The 21784-nt window shown below is 39.0% G+C and overlaps 2 protein-coding genes across 2 annotated transcripts in view; both read left to right on the top strand.

Annotated features, from left to right (window-relative positions):
* suco (SUN domain containing ossification factor) overlaps positions 1 to 9158 on the top strand; it is a 33957-nt gene extending 24799 nt beyond the window's left edge. Inside the window, exons 17-23 of the mRNA XM_088350239.1 lie at positions 360 to 447; positions 2124 to 3344; positions 3420 to 3507; positions 3587 to 3691; positions 4944 to 5202; positions 5488 to 5540; positions 7132 to 9158. Coding sequence (XP_088206365.1) covers positions 360 to 447; positions 2124 to 3344; positions 3420 to 3507; positions 3587 to 3691; positions 4944 to 5202; positions 5488 to 5540; positions 7132 to 7635 — 2318 coding nt within the window. The 3' untranslated portion in view covers positions 7636 to 9158. The remainder of the gene's footprint in view (positions 1 to 359; positions 448 to 2123; positions 3345 to 3419; positions 3508 to 3586; positions 3692 to 4943; positions 5203 to 5487; positions 5541 to 7131) is intronic.
* Positions 9159 to 11897: 2739 nt separating this feature from the next.
* On the top strand, positions 11898 to 21140 carry mysm1 (Myb-like, SWIRM and MPN domains 1). Its single transcript, XM_088349803.1, has 19 exons — positions 11898 to 12000; positions 12385 to 12442; positions 12519 to 12589; positions 12678 to 12752; positions 12896 to 12968; positions 13051 to 13149; positions 13250 to 13722; positions 13795 to 13925; positions 14011 to 14114; positions 14934 to 15011; positions 15095 to 15159; positions 15243 to 15297; positions 15410 to 15460; positions 16407 to 16481; positions 16554 to 16742; positions 16807 to 16939; positions 18700 to 18805; positions 20092 to 20149; positions 20240 to 21140. The coding sequence occupies exons 1-19, from the start codon at positions 11945 to 11947 to the stop codon at positions 20513 to 20515; spliced, it is 2226 nt and encodes a 741-aa protein (XP_088205929.1). The 5' UTR covers positions 11898 to 11944; the 3' UTR covers positions 20516 to 21140.
* Positions 21141 to 21784: the final 644 nt, after the last annotated feature.

Below are 21784 nucleotides of genomic sequence, written 5' to 3'. Positions count from 1 at the left end.
CATTAGTCTTTGTTTTGACCCAAAAAAACATTTTAAAGGGGGTGTGTAGACTTTATTTTAATATAGACTTGACAGCTGCGTACACACATTATTAGCTAAAAGAGCAACAGTACTGTCTCTGCTCCTGGCTATTTAGTTTGTGTGGATGTGTGTTTGTGGAGGCGAGCTTAGTTTTAACTGGATCAGACTAGTTCTATTCTCTGACTTCCCCAAACATGGGCTTGAGGGCCAAGCTGTCAGGGAAAGCGTTTCTGTCCCATGCACTCCTTCCTAAAGTTCTGTGCAGGATGAGCTGTAACTTATGTATGTGGTGATGTAACTTAAACAAATGTCTTGAAGTGCCGTTTATCCAATTTCAGGTAACACAACAGAAGATTTGAACAATACGGAAAATAGGGTGGATGTTGTTGCTCCTGCACCACTGGAAATTCCTCACAGCTCTACTGAGTAAGGCCCTTGACACACCATAAAATAGGTTTCGTCAAAGTATGGCATGTGGCCCACATTAAAATTTGCCAGCCAACTAACATTTAACTTGATGAATGCTAACAGTGTGGCCAAATGCGGCTTCTTTGTTTTTTTTTTTTTAAATTAATAGTTAATTTAATCTCCCTGCAAATGAGATTCCAGTCAAATGTGTGTTAGCAACACTCAAAGCTTGTTCAAATAAAGCTACAATTTACTAAAGGGTGTCCTTTACAAAAATGGATCGAGGCCATGTCAAACATACGTCATTTAATCTGGCCTGCCCTAGATTTCTGTGTACATATGTCAAAAAAAGAAGCGAGTCTCTAGGTCATTTTTATAAAATTCTGATTTATTCAATAAATGCAAACAAATGCTACCTCTGCTAGGATATACTCTCAGCTTTGGTAGGGCCAGCCTAGAAGTTTGATCTGATGTAGACTAATCTTATTGCCTATCACTGCTAAAACTTGTATTTTGTATTTATTTCAAACCAGTAAAAACAAGGCAAAGTTATATTTTATTTCGTAGCTCCCACTTAATTTTTATAGCGTGGTCAAATAAACCATTTACAGACGCTCCCCGAACTACGAACGAGTTAGGTTCCGGATGATCGTTCGTAAGTTCAATTTGTTCTTAAGTTGCTTCAGTGCTATATTTTGTATGTTTATGGTTTATATAAGTAGGTTTAAGGCTTGTATAAGTAACCTCTGTTGTTATGTACTAAAATAATAAACATTTAATGAACTAATATGGTCGATAAGGATAGATAACGTGAGGTTTTACTTACTTTTTTACTTGCGCTTCAAAAGGTAAAAAGTGGCCGAAAAAAAGGTGTCCGACCATTTTCTCAAATGCATCAAGCTTTCTTATTCGCCTTTTGTTTCAAAAGAAACGGCTCGCCTTTTCCTTACACTTTACACCAACCATATTGAATGGATGCACGAGATATTAAACAATAAAAACGTCAAAGTACTTGGCGCGCGAACGATACAGTACACGTTGTTATGATTACACACGAACCAGGAAGTAGAAGCCGGATTTCTTGTTAGTGTGGATGCTGGATGACCTCTTACAGCGCCACACGGTGAGAAGAAGCACTACAGTACGGTCCTCTACTCGGAAAAAGGTGCACACAATACAAAATATAACATACAGCAATGTCCGGATATTTTTCGACGTCCTGAAAAAAATGATCGTATCTGCCGGAATCTGTATGTCGAATGTTAGTCCTGGAGGTGTCTGTAATGTATTTGATCCAAAATGCTTCTTTCTTTTTGTTAATAAATGTGTTATGCTTAGAAAACAACTGTTGTCATCCATGATTATAATATGTAGGGAAGGCTTCTAAAGTAAGCTGAATTTAAAACCATATTACTGTAAAATTTCTGGTAAGCTAAAATGTTAAGTTTACATTCTTTTACTGATCCCGCCCGCCTGAAAACAGGAAGTCTGGATCCGACCCCAGAGCCAAAGAGTTTGACATCCCTGAGTTAATCATGAAAAATTGCAAAACAAAATGGCCTTTTCCCAAACCCACAATTACAACAGTAGTTGCACACACTGGGCTAATTAAAACCCAACTTCCACTGTTAATGTTGCTCAATAAATTTGACTTCATAAAACATTTATTTTTAATTGGATTTTCTTTCTACTAGTGGGAGAACTGTTGAGCCAGAATGCCAGACGACTCCAGAGGACGCTGGCGTCCCTTCCAAGTCACCATCCGCCCTCGAACCCCAAACAGACCAGCAGATCGTCACTCTTGTGGAGGAGGAAGATGAGGAAGAGCCTCGGCAATCCACAGTCATCCTATTGGATGATGAGGAAGAAGAGAAAAGCGAGCCAGAGCAAGATGCGGCAGCAGCGAGGGACAGTTTGGTGTATTGTCCTTTCTTGTCCCCTTCCACACTGTCTTGCTTGGCCACACTACCTGAGCTGCTGCAACGCTGGTGCTCAGCCATTTTGGCCAAGGAGCGACTACGCAAACTTTACACTGAGAGGCACCCTGTTGTGAAGGACCCCATCCTCATATCTTCACGGATCATCGTCCCCACACCTTCACAGGAAGCCTTTTCTGTTACTCAAAAAACTCCACACCCTGAAGAGAAAATCACAAGCCAAATTGAGGCCCACTCCCAGAATGATGCCCACCTTTTGCTGCCTTTGGACACTCACACACCACTGCCTGACATCCAATTAGAGCCTAGTAGAACCTCCAACCTCCCCCTGAACGGCTTTTCGGACATCCACAGTTCTTTGACCCCCACCCACCAGGATATGCAGCATCTTCCTATCAAAGACCCCGCCCTGAACCCCATCACCACAACGCCCCTGCAGGTCTTCAACGTCCCCACCGTGCAGCAAATAGGTGCCACGTCACCTACCTTTGCAGCAAGTTCCCCACCACAGCTTCCAACGCCAGAAACAGACACTCCTGATGCTGCCCTTCCCACTCCTATGGAACAGGACCTTCGCAAGGCATCACACATCGAACACCTTGTCCCGCCTGCCACAGAGCAGCTGACAGTTCCCTCATTAACAACCTCTGCAGATCTTGATCTGCAGAAACCTAAACCTGCACCAGAGGAGCACGAGGTCCCTCGGGGAGGAGAAACCCAAAGGACGGGTGAGATGCCGATCGACGACCTGTTAAACGGAAACACGCACCAGGCCGCCACAGATTTCTACGCCGAGTTGCAGAACGGCGGGGACTATAACGTCGGAGTGGCGGGAAGCAATGGTGGGATGCAAAATGGAGGGACGGTACACGGGTCCAGCCAGAAAGAGAGCGTCTTCATGAGGCTCAACAACAGAATCAAAGCCCTTGAGATGAACATGAGTTTGTCTGGAAGATACCTGGAAGAGTTGAGCCAAAGGTATAGTTTAATATCGTTTTTGTTTGTTTTGTTTTTTTGTCGAGTCTTGTTTTTATTTATTTTCTGCTGTTTAAGGTACCGCAAACAGATGGAGGAGATGCAGAGGGCATTCAACAAGACCATCATCAAGCTGCAGAACACTTCGCGCATGGCTGAGGAGCAGGTGAACGTTGACACATGGCTATGTTTTCATTTTGAGGTTGGCATGAATTGACCTGTTGGGGCTCTGCTTGATGACTCAGGACCAGAAGCAGCAGGACTCCATCCTTGTTCTGCAGAGTCAGCTGGAGGATGTCACAAAACTGATGCTTAATCTTACTGATACAGTCATGAAACTTCAGAAGGAGGTACAATTTTACTCCCCCTCTCTTTTAATTTTTTTAATGAAATTGGTTTTGTGCAACTGTTAAGAGAGCATACTGCTTGGAAACAAGTGCTTCAAAAATTATATTTCAAACCAAAACTTTTCCCCCAGAAAATTTTTTTTTTTTTTTTACATAATTGCTACTTTTTGTTTACCTAAGAAATATTTTTTTTACATAAGCAAACCTTATTTCACATACACACAAACAAAACCCAAAATTTATTGTTTTTAAATGCAAAGCATTTTATTCCCAAATACTCAAATCCTTAAAGCTGCTCACCTGTGACGTCTCCTGGGACTCAGTTCATGATGCTATTCCCCACAAATAAGGTGTGGTTACATTTCTGAAAGTCTAGTGAATTCGACCGTGTAAAATACATACTCCAAAGCACACGATAATGCTGACAGATTAAAAAAAAACAATCCACTGAGAAGCATTTCTGCAATGTTTGACGTGCTTCATTGTATCAGTCTGCTTGGCTTCATTACTCCACTTAAAAATAGTCACCAGATTATATTCAATACTTCCTTTGGCCCCTGACCTTTAGATTGATGCCGCTCTTGGCCAATCGCAAGCTTTTTTTGATTCAGGCAAGAATGAAAACCCTCTATTTCTGTGTGTTCCAACTTAAATTACTCAATGTTAGTGGCACTTAGAGTGATTATTTCAGTTTGGGACAAAACTTCAGAGTGTTATCCCTCAAAAGAAACAAACTGTCCACATCACTGTGAATGTGTGATACTGGAGTGTCATGCGCAATTTTGTTGTCACAATATGTTAACCCATTTCGTAACAATGACAATAAAGGTATATTCTATTCTATTCTTCAAACGGTATATCGAGCCCGCTAAGTTTAAAAAAAAAATGCCAAACTGAAATTGGCAAAGACAACAATACTGAGTCATTTCGTTTTGGCACCAGCAATTCATTTTTACTTTAGGAAATAACAATAAAACATATTTTTGCATATTTCTTTTTTTGAATATTACGGTCCAAACAAACTACTATCTTTAATTCATTTTAATACCATATTTAATTGAAATGGTATTTTGTTCTAAGGTACAGGGAATTGAATTGGAATAGCTCTATTTTGTTACAAAACTAAAATAATGTTAACTGTTGTTCCTTCTCTTAAAAGCGGCACGTCTTGACGCAGCAACAAACTGGTTTAACTTTCTCCCTCTTCCTGCAGACGCAGCAACAAACTGGTTTAACTTTCTCCTTCTTCCTGCAGATATCCGACCGTCAGAACTATCTGGTGGCATCACTTGTTTTGTGCGTGTCGCTCGGCCTGCTGGTGTGCCTGCAATGCTGCCGCAGCTCCTGCGCTGGCCCTAAGCCAGACGCTGTGCCTGCCGATGTGGCGGCAATCGAAGCCAAACACTACCCCAGCCCCAAAAGATGCTTCTCCTCCTACGACGATATGAGCCTCAAACGCAGGCTAATGTGTCCGCTCGTGCGTTCAAAGTCCTTCCACTTGCCCTCCACGGAAGGTAAACAAACTTTAAATCGGCTCCGATAGGATTCATCTGACTCAACCTGCTGTTAATTCTCCTGCCTTATGAATGTTTGCTCTTTTGGCTGAAAGCTGTCAGTGGCAGCTTGTGTGCACATGCAAGATTAAGTAGCATAAGAATAGTGTGTGAAGCGTTGCTGGTTCGTAGAGACATTTGCCAGCTAGGCTCTAATAGGAAACCTTAAGTGACGCATACTTGATAAGTTTACTGTATAGTGTCATTTTTGTGTTATTAATCTAACCTTTTTTATTCTCTCAGTAGGTCCAGATGATTTGTACATTGTAGAGCCTCTAAGATTTACTCCGGAGAAAAAGGTACAGTATTCGTCATTGCTGTTTTTCTCTTTTTCATGTCGGAACAATTTAAAATGAGAGCACATTTGGAAAAATGAAAGGACAATTTAAAGGCTTTATAATAAAACAAAGAACACCATCTAGAAATAATGCAGGTGCTTCATGCTGATTCATTTTTCCATTACTACTGGCAGCTTTTTTTTTATTTAAAACATGTTTTAAAAGAATATCTTTGCCAAATTGAGAACTTATGCAAATAACTTAAATGAAATATATAACCTGCCATTTGTCTTCATTAGATTGATTTGCAAATGACTCGAAAAAAGAAATAGTTTGGAGAAATTAGCAAAGTAAAAACTCCCAGTCTGGATAATACCTAATATTCAGAAATAAGCTAATTTATAAACACTATCTTGATTAAGAAAAAATATATATACCAAACATTTTGTTTTAAAGGTGATATTTAATTCTTGAAATAATTGCAATTCTGAAGCGTGTGTGTATATATATATATATATATATATATATATATATATATATATACATATACACTTTTCATCAGTACAAATTTGACTGTCACCCCCAATTAAAAAAGAAAATTAACTTTATAGTCTATTAATATTGAGGCCAAACAAAAACAAATATTGTTAAATATTTTTTCCACCTTGAAAGTATTATTCTTTGCATCAAGATACTTATTGTACGGCAATCTATTTTTATATTTTATTTTTCTGTGTAAAATGATTTTCTCCAAAAACATGTTCTCAAGTGCCTGTTTTATATTGTGACATATTGAGAATTTTTAAGAGACATTGTGTATTATTTAGTGCCTCTTAGTGGTAAAAATACTTCATTAAGAAAAACTATATTTATTTGAATAATGTGCAAAAACACATGAACTACCACACAAACATGCATTTTAAAAACACTTGTAGGTTGAGAAATGTGTATTTATTTTACATAACTGGGGGCTTAACTACAGGAAGCTGATACAATTTTCTGCCATCCTACAAGTACACCCAAAAACCAAAATCTTTGTGCTAGGTTGAGGAAGAAAATGAGAAAAGGAATGGTGCGAGTTGCTCTCTTTTGAGTCTCTTGGTAGATCATATTCTTCCTGTGCCTTTTAGCACTCGTTTTCAGTTGCACAACACAATACACCATGTAGCGTTCAAATATTAGACCGTATCCCTGTAATATCTCAATAAATGGGTCTGGTTTGCATGTTCTCCCCGTGCTTGCGTGGGTTTCCTCCGGGCACTCCGATTTGCTCCCACATTCCAAAAACATGCATGTCAGGTTAATTGGCCGGTCCAAATTGTCCCTAGGTGTGACTGAGCGAGCGAATTTCCTGTCCCTGTGTGCCCTGCCACTGGCTGGCAACCAGTTCAGGGTGTCCCCTGCCCACTGCCCAAAGATAGCTGGGATGGGCTCCAGCACCCCCCGCGACCCTACTGAGGATAAGCGGTGCAGATAATGGATGGATGGATGGATAAATGGGTCCGTGGCGTTTTATGTAGTGTGTTAGCATTAAGCTAGTCCTTTTAATATGCTCACAAATTTTCATTGTGACAATGTATATCTTGTTAAGTATCTTCTCATTTTCTTCCAGAAAAAGCGATGCAAAATGAAACCTTTGGACAAAGTGGAAACTCTGAAGCCTTCGGTTCCCCCAGCCCATCCGCTCACCAACGGCAACATCAAATGCAACGGCTACAACCCTAGCGTTCCCCTTCCGCTACGCACTCTTCCGCTTGCACTGCCACCACCCCCTGTACCTGCTCCTCCACCCATGGAAACCCCACATTTATCCCCTTACTCCACAAAGGAGTCCCCATCAGAGACTAGTAGCGCTGACTCCACCACCCACTCCGAGTCTTTCGCCGGGCGCCTCTCGCCCATCTTCTCCTGCCCCCAGCTGCCCCTGGTGTTGCCCCCCCAGCCGCCCGCCCAGCTCAGGCAGGAGCGGCGCTCTGCCAAACGGCGGAAATCACGGCAGGTGGAACTGGTAGAAGACCGTGTGGCCTCACTGCCTGGACTCCGGCAGCTAATGAAGCGCACCAAGGAGCTCAGCATGGGGACCATCAGGGTGACGGCGGTCAGTGGAAAGGTCTGAAATGCTTCATCCAAAGGAACCACATTTGCCCCCTCAAAAGGACCCTGTGATGGTTACGTGCCTTTATGATCCGTTTTAATAGGTGTTGAAAACACCAAAGTATATCCGTGAGGACACGTCCGTTGAAGCGAACATCCCTAAAGTATTCAAAGCATGTATCATAGTGAGAGAGTTACAAAACAATATTTTCTTTATTTTCCACTTATTTCACGGCTTGCCATTATGACTCCTGGGACCACATTTTTTGATCACTGCTTTTTTTGTGATTGTCAGTAAAGCATCATGAAGCACTTGTGATATTTTCGGATTCCACTGATTGTAAAATTCAGTAAAAATTGAAAACATATCCAGAGCCATAGGTTTTATAATAAAACAGAGATCATCATCTAGAACCTATTGCAAGTGCTTCGCGATGCTTCGTTTTTCCATTACTGATTTCCTTCCAGCTCCTGTCAGCTCATTCCCTCAGCAGCCTGATGAAGAAAAACACTAACATTTAAGATTTTTTTTTTCGACTTTAAATGTTGAAGCAGCAGCAGTTTACGCCATCATTTACAGACGCACCAATCTATAACCAGAAGACTACATTTGTTTTTGACAATATACAATACACTTTTTCACATTTTCGGATACATGTTTGTCCTATCTGTAACCGAGCCAACTTGGCAGCTTACACGGTGGTATGAAAAATGGTTATTTATTTATTAACATACTGGCTGGCCAGTCTCCGTAGTAAAAACAACCATGCGAAAAGGTAAATAACACTTGCACATGCAGAGGCACCCAACGGTACTGACACACAGCGGATTTCTTGTTCATTCTGTTTATGCTACCAGTCACTTGACCTGACAAAACACCCAATCTTTAATCTGCTGCTGCAGCTGCATTCTGTTTGGTAGAAAGCATCCTGCTCCTAATGCTCTTTGATGTCAAGGGTTTGTTTGCATACAATCAAAAAGTGTTTACTGATGGGCTCTGAGTGTTTATCATGACATAGCGGGAACCATTAATACCCCTCCCACCTCTTTTTGCACAATTTTTCCAAATGTGAAAAAGGATTTGAGCATTTTCTCAATGAAATGATCTGTCTGCCTTTTTGTGCGCATGTGTCTTTCACTGAAAGTTAGCATGGAGTTTGTAAGGGAAAAGTAGGCAAAAATGATTGAATGGAACTCTATTCGTGTTATACTAGTTGTCTTTTCAACTTTTTTTTAATGTCTGTATGAGATTATTTAAAATTCTCTTGCAGTGTGTGTGTTAATGGAGACTACTTCGAACCTACTTAACGCAGTGAAACAGGCTGCGTAGTGACATTTGTGTGCACTTTTTAAATGACTCCTTATGCCTTTATTTTCTACTTTTCAAAGTATCCTATTTTCTTTCATTTTCCTTAACGTTCTCTGAGATTCCTCTGATAAGCTGCACAGTATTTTGTTGTTTTTGAGCAGAAGTGTGTTACTACGAAGCTGTAGTGTCGCCAGAAACTGTGAATTCCTAAATAAAACCTTTTATTTTGTCTTTCACTTGGTCTTTGCTTCTTTTTTTCAGGGGGCACAGCAGTGCTTCACATGTGAAAGAAGAGGTTGGCAATTAAATGTTTCCTGTTTTTTTAAATTCTGTTAGACCAGGACATTTCATCTAGGTTGTGGTCACATTTCGCCCTCTAGCGCCGTCCTAGTAGCTCCCAGGGGCTTTTTCAGACGTTTTGAAAAAGGAAAGGTTGGAGGTAGTTGTTATTGTTCCTTTGTGATGACTTCTGTCAGAGAACAATTAGGCCACAAACATTCTAAATGTTTTCCAATGCTTTAGAATTAAAATAAAATTATGCTGCCTGTCCAAATTGTCCCTAGGTGTGAATGAGCGAGTGAGTTGTCTGTCCCTGTGTACCCTGCAATTGGCTGGCAACCAGTTCAGCGTGTCCCCTGCCCACTGCCCGATTATTGCTGGGATGGGCTCCAGCACCCCCGCGACCCTCCTGAGGATAAGCGGTGCAGCTAATGAGATAATAATAATAATAATAATAATAATAATTTCCTTTGTATTGTCATTCTTTGTTAGAACGAAATGTCGATACACCTGACCCGTTGTAGCGAGCCGATGCAGCCGCAGCCAACAGAGGGCGCCGCCATTTTTTACCAATGTTATAAGTCTTAGGTATGACTCGGCCGAGGCGCGAACCAGCGACCTCCCAGTCTGAGATGATATATAAATATATATATATAAAATCTTTAGAGGTTTATATAAGGAATTATTTTTTTGTGAGGTGGACATTTATTTTTTTGGGGTTGTCCGTTTCGGCCCTTCCAACATTTTGGGTTTTCGTACCGTGATCTAGGTGAAAGGAAGTACAGGTACTGTACATAATGTTTCAAAGCAATCTATGTGAGAGAGAGCCGAGTAAAACAATCAGGCTCTTTGAAAAGGAGCTTGTCTCTACTACCGTTAAATGGTAATGCTTAATAATCAAGAGCCTGCAGCTGGTACAAAATGCTGCGGTTCGGCTTTTACCTAAGACAAAAAAAGTTCACATTGCTCCGATTTTAGCTAACAAGCATAGGCTCCCTGTCAGCTTACGATGTGATTTTAAGGTTCTGTTTGTATCATTAATCATACCTGTCAACCTCCAAGGCTCCATGCCCTTACAAACTGTCATATTTTCCCTTACTAAATACAAACTAATCTTACACCATATTTTTTTTTTAAACATGTTTATTTATGTAGTTTAACATGTTTTATTGTACATGTGTTTCGTTGTATCATACATATTGTTAATTAACATTTTGTTGTGAGATACTGAGTTGCTCGACATGAATGAGGTTTATTATAAAAAGTTCAAAAAAGAAGTAGCTTGGACGTTCACTGTAGAAGGGAAAATACATGCAAATATAATTAAGTAAAATAATACATTTTCTTATTCAGAAAATGAATTCATTTTCTGCATTACATTATTGTTGGTAATATACTGATTAAAGGGATAACCACAAACCTGTCTTTTTTCATTTTCTCCTTTTATACTTCCTTTAATACATTTTCTTATTCAAATTATGAATTCATTTTCTGCATTAAATTATTGTTGGTAATAAACTGATTAAAGGGATAACCACAAACCTTTCTATTTTCATTTTCTCCATTTATACTTCCTTTTTTTCTTAACTTCTTTATACAACATAATAATTTGTAATACATGCATCAAAGCAAGTGAGCCGTTTGAGAGCTGTCTCTTTAATGAGTTGAGCTGAAAAAGGCGTTTCTCTAAAAAGAGATGGACTTCCTTTCACTACACAACTCGAACTCCTTTGACTTGATTGATTTGCCGTTTCGTGATAGTCTGTGTATGGTACCCATATTTGACAAATTTGCGTTTTTCCGTACAGATTATCTTGTACGTCGTACAAGTCTTAAAATGCATAATATTTTGTTCGGCAAAAACGTACAGGTTGTCAGGTACGTATTCCCCAGGACTTACTTTTTCGTTTTTTGCATTTTGGTACTCTTTTACTTCCATCGTCCAGAAGGCAAAACAATAATTTTTAAGAAAGATTAAAAACACAAAAACCTGACATGGGATATATTTGTGTTTAACTTATATTCACTGTATATGTTTTTTTATATTTTTACAAGCCTTTTAACGGTGACACTAATTCTTTAAGAAAGTTTGAAAAGATCAAATCCCTTAAGGGTTTTAGTTTTGAAATCATATGGTCTTGTAGCCTGACAGGGTTGGGTAGGGTTACTTTAACTGGATTACTCTCAATTAATTTTGGATTATTCCAATACCAAATATGCTAGTAAAAGACAAACTTAATATGAAAAAAATTACTAAATTGTGTGCAGGGTTGGGGAGTAACGGAATACATGGAACGGCAAAAAGGATTTTGGCAAGCTGTTTGGATTTATTTTCATTTTGTTTCTGTCGCATTTTATGTTAGTTTTGCGGGAGAACAAAGCCAGGAGATAAAGCTTACCATGTGTTGTGAGTCATAATTTTATTCATATTTAGTTTATTTTGTCTTTTATTAGCATGTTTGGTATTGGAGTAATCCAAAAGTAATTGAAAGTAATCCATTTAAAGTAACCCTACCCAACCCTGTGTAGCCACGTGATGTCGCTCTCACGTAATGATTAGCTAATTGAGTTTTAAAATAATTGTTGGTGTGGTCAGAATTGTTTATTTTCAGATTACAGTCAGTAAAAATTCTCAGAAAACTTAAAACATTTATCAATTTCAAGGCAAACTGAATGCCTCCAGCCACAGGGTGTCACTGTCACTTCCGGTTCTCCTGGTTGTTGTTTAACTTCATCCTTCAAGATGGAGGAAGAAGTGGATGTTGACATCGAGGGAGACGAGTTTGACGCTAATATCGGGTAATTTGGTGTTTATTTCTAATAGTTGTGACTTATTACGGTCTAGATTTTAAACAATTTTCCTCAAATTTAAATTTCCGGTGTTTTTATTGTGTATTTTCTGTCAGATGTGCAAAGCTAAAACTGGGCTTAATTATGTTGATGTAGTGTAAGCGGTTCTGCCATATACTCGATTGTCACATTTTTGTTTTGTTTACTCAGCAAAAACAGTGAATTACAACACGTGGGACGAAATTAACCTGAACGGTGTCTTTTTCTTCTAACATAGCGTCACTTTTTGCCTGGCGTGTCTGCCGTTCCAGTCTCCACAAAAGTTATTTTTTTTAGACTAATTATGAACTTACACATAGCTTATTGTACTTTTTTCCTTCTTTTTCTTTGCAGTTATCGAGATGAACTAGTTCAGGAGCAGTCTGCATGGAAGAGCAACGTGGGAATCCTGGTAAATACCAACTGAGCTGTTGTTCAATGCATTCAGAAACTTCTCATGTTGATAATTTATTTGTATTGCCATTCAGCCCTGGGAGATGGACACCTCCATCAGCAACGAAAACCGAGAAGCCATCCACAAAATGCTACTAGAGGAGCAGTATCCTTTTGTTCCCGCATGCCCATGAACACAACCTTCATTATGAGAGAGCTCTTGTTCAACTTTTGGGAACCTTGACTTCTTCTAGATTTTACCTGAAAGGCCAGGCGATTCCCAACCATATTTGGATCAGCAATGCTGACAGCACGCGTAAAGTGAAGAAGTAAGATCATTCAAAAACAGAAAAAGTAGTAGGCAACAAAAGATAGACTTGCTGCTTCGATTCAACCCTCCCTCGTGGAAAAAAGTGACATAAATACAGTCAATACCGTTGCACTTCTTGTTTAACGCACTGTCTCTGTTTAGGTCTCAAGCAAAGACCTCATCTTCCTCCGCCCGATGGTCAAAGCAGGAGAAAAAGTTATTCGAAGAGGGACTGGTGTGTTTTACAAAATGAAGCATGATTATCATAGTCATTACCCTCTACACATTTTAAAGTGAAATTATGGCACACTGCGTAGGCTCAGTTTGGGAGAAGGTGGACAAAAATTGCCAAGTTGGTGGGCAGCCGCAGTGTCATTCAGGTCAAGAGCTACGCCCGACAGTACTTGAAACAAAATGTGAGTCTTCTTTATCTGTGACATACCTACTGTATATTTGCGATTTGTCTCCTTAAACTGAAACAAAACACACAGAGATTTGGCCTTTCTACCCCTACAGGGCAGCCTAGCACAGAACGTGCCAGGTCTTTCTACAGGCACACCGTTGTCTGTTCAGCCGAGTCTTGCCAATGCAGTGCGCATGGAGAGACTGGATGAAGACGAGGATGAGGAAGTGGACATCACAGACGACCTTGGCGGCGAGTACAAGGCCGAGCGTCAGCCAGGACCTCCGCCCGAGTCCTCGCTTGATGTTTTCGAGGAGCCTGCAAAGGAACAGGAGGCTGAAATTGAAGAGTCAACAGGCTCTGAGCAGGGAGAGGAGGAGGATGAGGAAGTTGCAGAAGCTGACGGACGGGGAGATGATCAAGATGAGGAGGAGGAGGAGCTAAAAGTACCAGACCAGGAAGTTAAGTTGGACATGGTGAGCATCAGTGGGGATGAAAAGCAAGCCATCCCTGAGTTCTTCGAGGGGCGGCCTTCAAAGACGCCTGAGAGATACCTGAAAATCCGCAACTACATCCTGGACCAGTGGTTAAGTCAAACAATATGATAACTATTGCAGGATCACATCACAGTTCTAACTCAATTGCGATGATGTCGCAGGCTGAAGAGCAAACCCAAGTACCTTAACAAGACTTCTGTGAGGCCCGGCTTGAAGAACTGCGGCGACGTCAACTGCATTGGGAGAATACACACATACCTAGAGCTCATCGGCGCTATCAACTTCAACTGTGGTGGGAACCAATTGAATTAATTCACTGACTCTCACTCTTGCTGTTTTTTATCTATTGTTTGTAAATAGATCTATTCATTTCTTAGAACAAGCAGTATATAACAGAACCCGGGTGGTTGACCGCACAAAGCATAAAGACGGCAAAGATGTTGGGGAGGATTACCAACTGGCTCAAAGGCTGCAAAGTATGGTAAGTCGTCCATATTTGTAGTCTTTGGTTAGGTTGTCAGCCATGCGACACGACTTTAAACATTTTTAACACTTACCAAATTATTCTTTTTAATGAACCATGTTTTTTTTTCTAAACTTATATTTAAATAATTTTTTGCAGGTGGTGGCTAATTAACAAGACTATCGTGAATATTATTTTCTTTTTACCCTTTTTCTTCTCTGGAAAGTGATTGATCTGTGATCCTTCATCATGTCAGCATTGCGCAGCATGAATTTTGTTTTCGATTTTACAGGATTACAGGGTTAAATATGCACCATAAAAAGATGTTCACGTTTTACATGAATCAATGTATAAAATTACATAAAATTATTGTTACAGGTGATTTGGATGATAATTTGTTATTTTTAGGTATATTTGTATTTTTCATTTAGTATAATTTTTACATATTTATTGCACATTCAGATAGCAGAAAGTTTTACACATTTGGAAAAATATTTTACTATTGTACTAAATATATTCTTAAAACAAAAATCAAAACGCCAGATGATTTTGCTCATCTTAAGTAAAGATTTTTAATTTAAAAAATAATTGAAATAGATCATAAAAGAAAGAAAAAGTTTATAATTTTTACAATTATCCGTGTAGCACCAAAAAAAAAAAATTTTTTAAGAGATTATTTTTTCTCCTTTGATATTTTTCTCTCTCTCGTTTGATATTGCGCAGTGTCTGTGACTACATTGAAATACATTTAAAATTCTCAAGAGAAAACTTTGAACAAACCAATGACAAAAATCCAAAAGACAGTCAGAAATTTCCCATCTCTTCTATTGTTGTTAGCGTACGAGAAAGCGACGGGTGAGAGACACTTGGGGAAACTGGTGTGACGCCAAAGACTTGGAAGGACAAACCTACGAGGTGTGTGCTCACACAACCACATTAAATGATGTACATACTTCATTCTATCCACTTGTAAACATATTCATCCTTGTTGTCGTCAGCATCTTACTGCTGAGGAGCTGGCTATGCGTAGAAATCGTCCCAAAGCCTGTAAAAGACACAGAGAGTGAGTGACATGTTCATCATGCACACACACGTGCACACACTTCCAATTCTTAACACTATAACAATACTTGCAACTTCTTTCAGGTCTTTTGATCCCTTCCAGCTGATTCCTTGTCGATGCTTTGGAGAGGATGCACAGGTTAGTACATGCTCTTTATACGGGCTTATTATAATAATATACAATTTTATTATGCTCTTCTTACTATGTAATTTCTTTTTGGGTGCAATTTTCAAATATTTTAATTCTTCAGGAACCTTTCAGAGTCATTGTGTGTGCTGAGACACTGCTTATCATGGACTTGGTAAGTGCATATTGACACAAACTACATATTTGGTATGAATACAAATGAGTAGAGGAAACTACCGTAAATTCCGGACTATAAGCCGCTCCCTTTTTTCCCTAACTTTCAACCCTGCGGATTATTCAGTGATGCGGCCAATTGATATAATTTTTCTAACGGCTGCTAGCGGCGCTCGAGTGTTGCCACCATTAACTGCCCTGTCAAAGCTATATTATTATTATTAAAGCTTTGAAAAGTCTCTCGGTGTACCGTCTTTCTTTGTAAAAATGTGTAACCCATGTATAATATGTATTTGCAGCTGTTTATTTTTGTAATGTATTTATTTGTATTTATTTTAGACAATTATTCTGATATGTTTTGCACGAGTGAACGAAAAATGAGGGGTGGAACAAACGCGGGGTGCCAAGTTTAAGTGGGGACCGCTAAAGGTGAGGGACAGACAAGGAAAGAAGAGGGGGTAAAAAGTTGGTTAAAGAAAAAGGAGTTGCGTGGGTAAATGTGTTCATCTTATATATTTTTCCCACCCTTACTTTTGGAAATATACACTTTTTCCCTTGGATTACTTTCAACGGGACCTGGACTCTGCAGGTCTGCATCAAACCTTAAGTACCGGTATCATTTTCTGTTCATTTTGCCGGCTGTGATTTTTGGACTGTGGACTTTAATGAAGGACATTTAGTTTCAATCGCGGGACTTGAAGTCGGGTTTGGGTTAATATTTTGTTTGTGTTACATGTTAAAATGTGGGCGCATGCGGCTTATATACAGGTGCGGCTTGTGTATGTACAAAATCGGTTTTCCTCTTAAAATGTGGTAGGTGCGGCTTATAATCAGGTGCGCTCTATAGTCCGGAATTTACGGTAATACTGTATAAAGAATGAATTCAATCAAAGCAAATTAAATTATTATTATTAAGCTATTTTACTGTTATTTATATTTCTGGTCAGCATGCTCACGTGTCTCGAGGCGAAGTGATTGGTCTGCTAGGGGGAACCTTCAACGAGGAAGACAAGGTGTTGAAGGTGGGACCTCATCTTTTAATGTGACCACACACAACATGGCATCTTCACGGACTTCTGCATGTGCTTGTGTAGATCTGCGTAGCAGAGCCGTGCAACAGTGTGAGTACCGGCCTCCAGTGCGAGATGGACCCTCTATCTCAGACCCAGGCCTGTGAAGTTCTCTCCTCTCTGGGTTTGAGTGTGGTAGGTTGGTACCACTCCCATCCGTCCTTCCAACCCAACCCGTCCATGAGAGACATCAACACGCAGGACCAATTCCAGGTGATATACAAAAAAAAAAAACACTTCCTAGAATCCTTGTGTTATTATTCATTTTCTTTCGTAGAGTTACTTTTCCCGCGGCGGTGCTCCTTTCATCGGTATGATAGTGAGCCCGTATGACCCTGCGAATCTTTCCCCGCATTCTCAGACAACCTGCTTGCTGGTGAAGGAGAGCCAAGAGACACAAGCACTGCAAAGTACGTTGGGAAAAAAGTGTTTTATGAAAAATAAAATGCACTGTACTACAATGTTTAAACAAGTACAGTGGCACCTCTTTATATGAGCAACTCCAAGGAAAACCAAGTTCTCGAGCATTCAAAGAAGGTATCACGAGAGACTTCTTACCACTTGTGACTGCGTACCACCAGCATAAGCTTGTCCAGTTTGCGCATACAAACTACTACAGGAAAAACAAACAAAATTGAAAGTGCTGTACAAATCTTTTGTGTGTATGTTCATTTAAAGTTACATTAACTTTAAGTGTACAGTAAGTGCTTACATATCATCAACAGCCTCTCCATCTCATACCTGTCAACCTCCGCCAATTGCTTCCCTTATTATTGATTGAAAATCCACCTTTTGAGGCTATAATAAGCCTCAAACACAACAGCGCCCATAGTAAACTCGTATTTTATCCTATTGATATAATCTTAATTATCCTATAACTGTATTTTTATTGTTAAATTACTGTTTGAATGAGTCTCGAGTGATCAGGAATATGTGTTTTACAGCTGTTCACTTGTAAGGTTTTAGGAGGACAGGGGCGAACCAATTCATGTTTAATTATTTTTTATTGGGAAAATGTGCTTGTTACACGAGGAATTCGAGCTACGAGCACAATCCTGGAGCGAATTAAGCTTGTAAGAAGAGGAACCACTGTACATTAATAAATATGGAAGATAATTATAATTTTAGGGGAACTTTTTTTTAAGTTTAACCGTTATCTTGATTGCTAAACAAAAGTACTCTTATTGTTTGAGTTTTGAAGTTGTTAGTGGGAGTGAATGAGTCTATTCCAAGAGTTTGCAGCCTACGGGACACATTTCTAATATGGCGTACTAAACAAAAAGAAAAAAATACCACCCAAAAAAAAAAACTTGTTTTGGTGCTACTCTTGTCCAGTCCCACTGACCTTTTGTGGCCCATCCTTGATAAAAAAAAATATATAAATATTATATATATATTTATGTGTGTATATATTTATATATATATATATATATATAGTACTTTTCTTAAAACATACAGTGCATCCGGAAAGTATTCACAGCGCTTCACTTTTTCCACATTTTGTTATGTTACAGCGTCATTCCAAATTGTAATAATTTAATCTCTGATCTCAAAATTCTACACAAAATACTCCATTATGACAATGTAAAAAAGTTTTTTTTAACTTTTTTTGAATTTATTAAAAATAGAAAACTAAGAAATCACATTTACATAAGTATGTAAATATTATGTATTTACTGCATTTTCTCAATTTGCAAATATTTGTATTTTATTTTTCAAGATATTAATGTATCTTATGTATTCCTTCTTTTTCCTCTGGCCATTTTGCCAAATTCTTTGACTCATTGCTGCCCGCACCTGTAAAAGCCCCACCCTGGGTCTATCCTGATTAGCAGCTTGTGTGACATTGAGGCTGAATTATTGAAAAAGTATAGAAGAAGCTCATGTTTTTACATAAAAATTAGGACATTCGTTCTAATCGTAGATGGTGTAATTTGTTTTTGCTGTAGAAGAGTTGCAAAGAAAGACTAGCTTCCCGTGTAGAAGAACGAGCTAGTTTTTAGCTTAGAAGAAGATTGAAATTTCTGGCTTATGAAAGTACGACGCAGGCATTTTGCACGGAAGATGAAGCTTGTTTCAGTGCAGAGGAATAAGCTAGTTGTCAGCGGAAACCAATGTACAGTATAATCTTTATTTAAAGTGTACATCATGTGTTTTTTTTTTTCTCCAGAGCTTCCGTACAAATTTGACTTCCTGCCATCACAGGAGATTCCAAACTGGGATCAGACCTTAAGACGAGCCATGTGGATCATCCACAAGTACTCTCAATCACCCGGGTAAGAAATACCATCAATATTTCCCTTTATGAGTTAAAGTAGCGCTTTATGAGCTGAATTAATCTCACAAAATCGACTTGAATTCTAAATGTCAAAATAAACTGCCTTGAAACCTACCACAACCCATGTAATTTAGATACATATTACCGTAAATTCCGGACTATAAGCCGCTACTTTTTTCCCAAACTTTCAACCCTGCGGCTTATTCAGTGATGCGGCCAATTTATGTAATTTTTCTAACGGCCGCCAGCGGCGCTCGAGTACAAAAGGTAAGATTTAGACTGCAACTTCTTAGCTTGTGCACAAATTAGATTAGCGTAGACATATCCTCATCATGCAAATTGCAAAAAGAAAGGCACATGACGCAACTTTCAAGCTAAACGCAGTCGAGCAGTCTGATATAGGACTTACTTTGCGAGCGTGATGCTAGCGTGCTTTTGAATAAGGGAGTGTGGGACGACGCCTATACGACAAAGTCTCTTTCCCATACTGAAGGAAAACGACTGTGATGAGGTCAGTTATAAGGAGGAAGATGAGGACGGTTTACCGTGCTTACTATAAGTACGGTATGTTTTTTTAACAGAGCTGTTTACTGTGCTGCGAGCGTGTTGCTAGTAGCGTTTTGCTACCCTTCACAGGCACGGTTTGGGATGAAAGTTATAATATTATTATTAAAGCTTTGAAAACTCTCTCGGTGTACCGTCTTTCTTTGTAAATACGTGTAACCATGTATAATATGTATTTGCAACTGTATATTTTTGTTATGTATTTATTTTAGAAATTTATTCTGATATGTTTTGTACGAGCAAATGAGAAAGAAGGGGCGGGGCAAACGCTGGCTGACGGGAAGTGGAGTAAAGGTGAGACGTGTTTGAGGATGCGGCCGACAATAGTGGATATATATTTTTCCCACCCTTACCTTTGGAAATATACACTTTTTTCCTTGGATTACTTTCAACGGGCACCCGGACTCTGCAGGTCTGCTTTAAATCTTAAGTACCGGTATCAGTTCCGTTCATTTTGCCGGCTGTTTTTTTAGGCCTGTATCGGGTATGGGTTGATTTCGTGTTTGTAATGCGTTTTTTCAATGTGGGCACATGCGGCTAATATACAGGTGCGGCTTGTGTATGTACAAAATCGGCTTTCCTCCCAAAATGTAGTGGGTGCGGCTTATAATCAGGTGCGCTCTATAGTCCGGAATTTACGGTACATCCAAAAAACCCCCGCCCACCAAAAAAATCCACTTATATGCACACTTCTAAATCGTTTTTCAAATGTTCTCCTAGGAGTGTGCGCATGGACCGATTTTTCCGGAGGGACTCACACCTCACCTGTCTAGAAAAGGTAACAGCACACGCTTCCATGATCTTAACATTGCTATTAAGAAGCTAGTGTACAATTTTCCTCCTCTATCATTTTCTGCCCAATATTCAGATGCTGTCGTCGCTTGCCAAGTACCTGGAGCCGCTCCCAGAAGGCGAAGAGGAAGGAGAAGCTTTCCTCACTCAAATCCACGCCCTCTTCCTTTCCGACTTTATTGTTCGGCAGCAACAACAGTCTGGTGACGGCGAGCACAGGGAGATCTCGCCAAGTAACTCACCCGCAGCCGTGGGAGATGCCGAAGAGGATTCAGGAGGTGATGAAAAGCAACAGAGCACTGTACTGCACCTTGGCTCTGTGCTGACCACCGAACATGATTATCTACTTTGACCTGATTGGATTTAGAATTTGTTTATACTTTTCAACAATTGTATTACACTAGCCTTATTCCATTAGTTTTAAATAATCTACATATATACATGAAGGAAATGTGCATATGTGCAAATTATTCTAAGTCCCAGTAGAGGTTCACTCTAAAAAGTGTTCATTATTTTGTCTTCTTTTACTGTGCACAGTTGCTTGGTTTTTTTTTTTTGGCTCAATGTTTTTTAGTATATTGCAATTATTTAACTTCAATTTGGGCTACTGCCCCTGTGCTCCTTGCAAGTACATATCCACCTATGTCTTCTCTCCTTTTTTTTGAATGTTTACTCAAGTTTAAACTTGACAGAAAACTTTGTATTTCAATATTTTGTATGTAGTACAAAACACCATGAAAGGGCTATTGGTAAATATATAGTAGTGTTATATCGTGTTAAGAAACAGCTGATTGCAGCAACGCCTGTATAATTAATTTGAAAATTTTTTATCTTGTATGCATGTGAAAAAATTCACGACGTTGTTTAAACCCCCCTGATTTGACATAAGAATGCTTCAAGATGATGCATACACTTTTTATATTCTATTCCTTTAATTATGTTGTGGATGTATTTTTTAAAATAAATTATTAATTGATTGTCTTTATTTTTTAATTTAAAAAAACGTACGAAAGTTTAAAATCCATTTTAAAAGAATATTTGATTAGACTTGTGTTTCTGAACTGGTGTGTCGAGACCCAAAAGTGATTTCAGACCCGTTTTTAGTGGGTTGCATGGGTTTCTTTAGGCAAAATAATGCCAAGAAAGAAATAACAGTCAATGACTCTCTTTAACAATTGATCGTGACAATAACCAGCTATTGACAGTTGACTTATGCTTTTTCACACCACAGAAAATGGCCGGTAAATTTTGTTTATACTTTTTGAGCCTGTCCGAATGCAGAAACAACTGACAATATATTAAACATGGATCTTATCGTATTAAAGAACGCTACAGAATGAATCATTTTGGATTTCATTAAAAATGTAGGTGTGGATTATTTGACCACTAGATGTCACTGTATTACATAGTTAAACTGATGTCTGTCCAGCTGGAATAGTCACCGGACCTTTCAATAATGACATTTTGTTGCTACTCGGAACCTCTAGTACGAATGTATTTCCGGGAGGGAGATTATTTATGTTATCTGTTTTATTTTTCATACATATTTTTTTCACTTTAGTATTAATGATGATAACAGACAACATGACTTAAAATAATTTTGTTTGATATCACCGTAAAC

Source organism: Urocampus carinirostris, chromosome 12, assembly GCF_059441175.1.
Source record: "Urocampus carinirostris isolate Australia breed hairy pipefish chromosome 12, RoL_Ucar_1.0, whole genome shotgun sequence".
NCBI classification, from domain to species: domain Eukaryota; kingdom Metazoa; phylum Chordata; class Actinopteri; order Syngnathiformes; family Syngnathidae; genus Urocampus; species Urocampus carinirostris.
This window is presented reverse-complemented; position numbering and strand designations above follow the sequence as displayed.

What these genes read in the sequence shown, in the direction of transcription:
- mysm1 (XM_088349803.1), top strand. Translation starts at nt 11,945, where the DNA reads ATGGAGGAAGAAGTGGATGTTGACATCGAGGGAGACGAGTTTGACGCT. An exon ending in AACTACATCCTGGACCAGTG is followed by an intron (nt 13,723 to 13,794) that starts GTTAAGTCAAAC and finishes ATGATGTCGCAG; the next exon opens with GCTGAAGAGCAAACCCAAGT. An exon ending in CACTGCTTATCATGGACTTG is followed by an intron (nt 15,461 to 16,406) that starts GTAAGTGCATAT and finishes ATTTCTGGTCAG; the next exon opens with CATGCTCACGTGTCTCGAGG.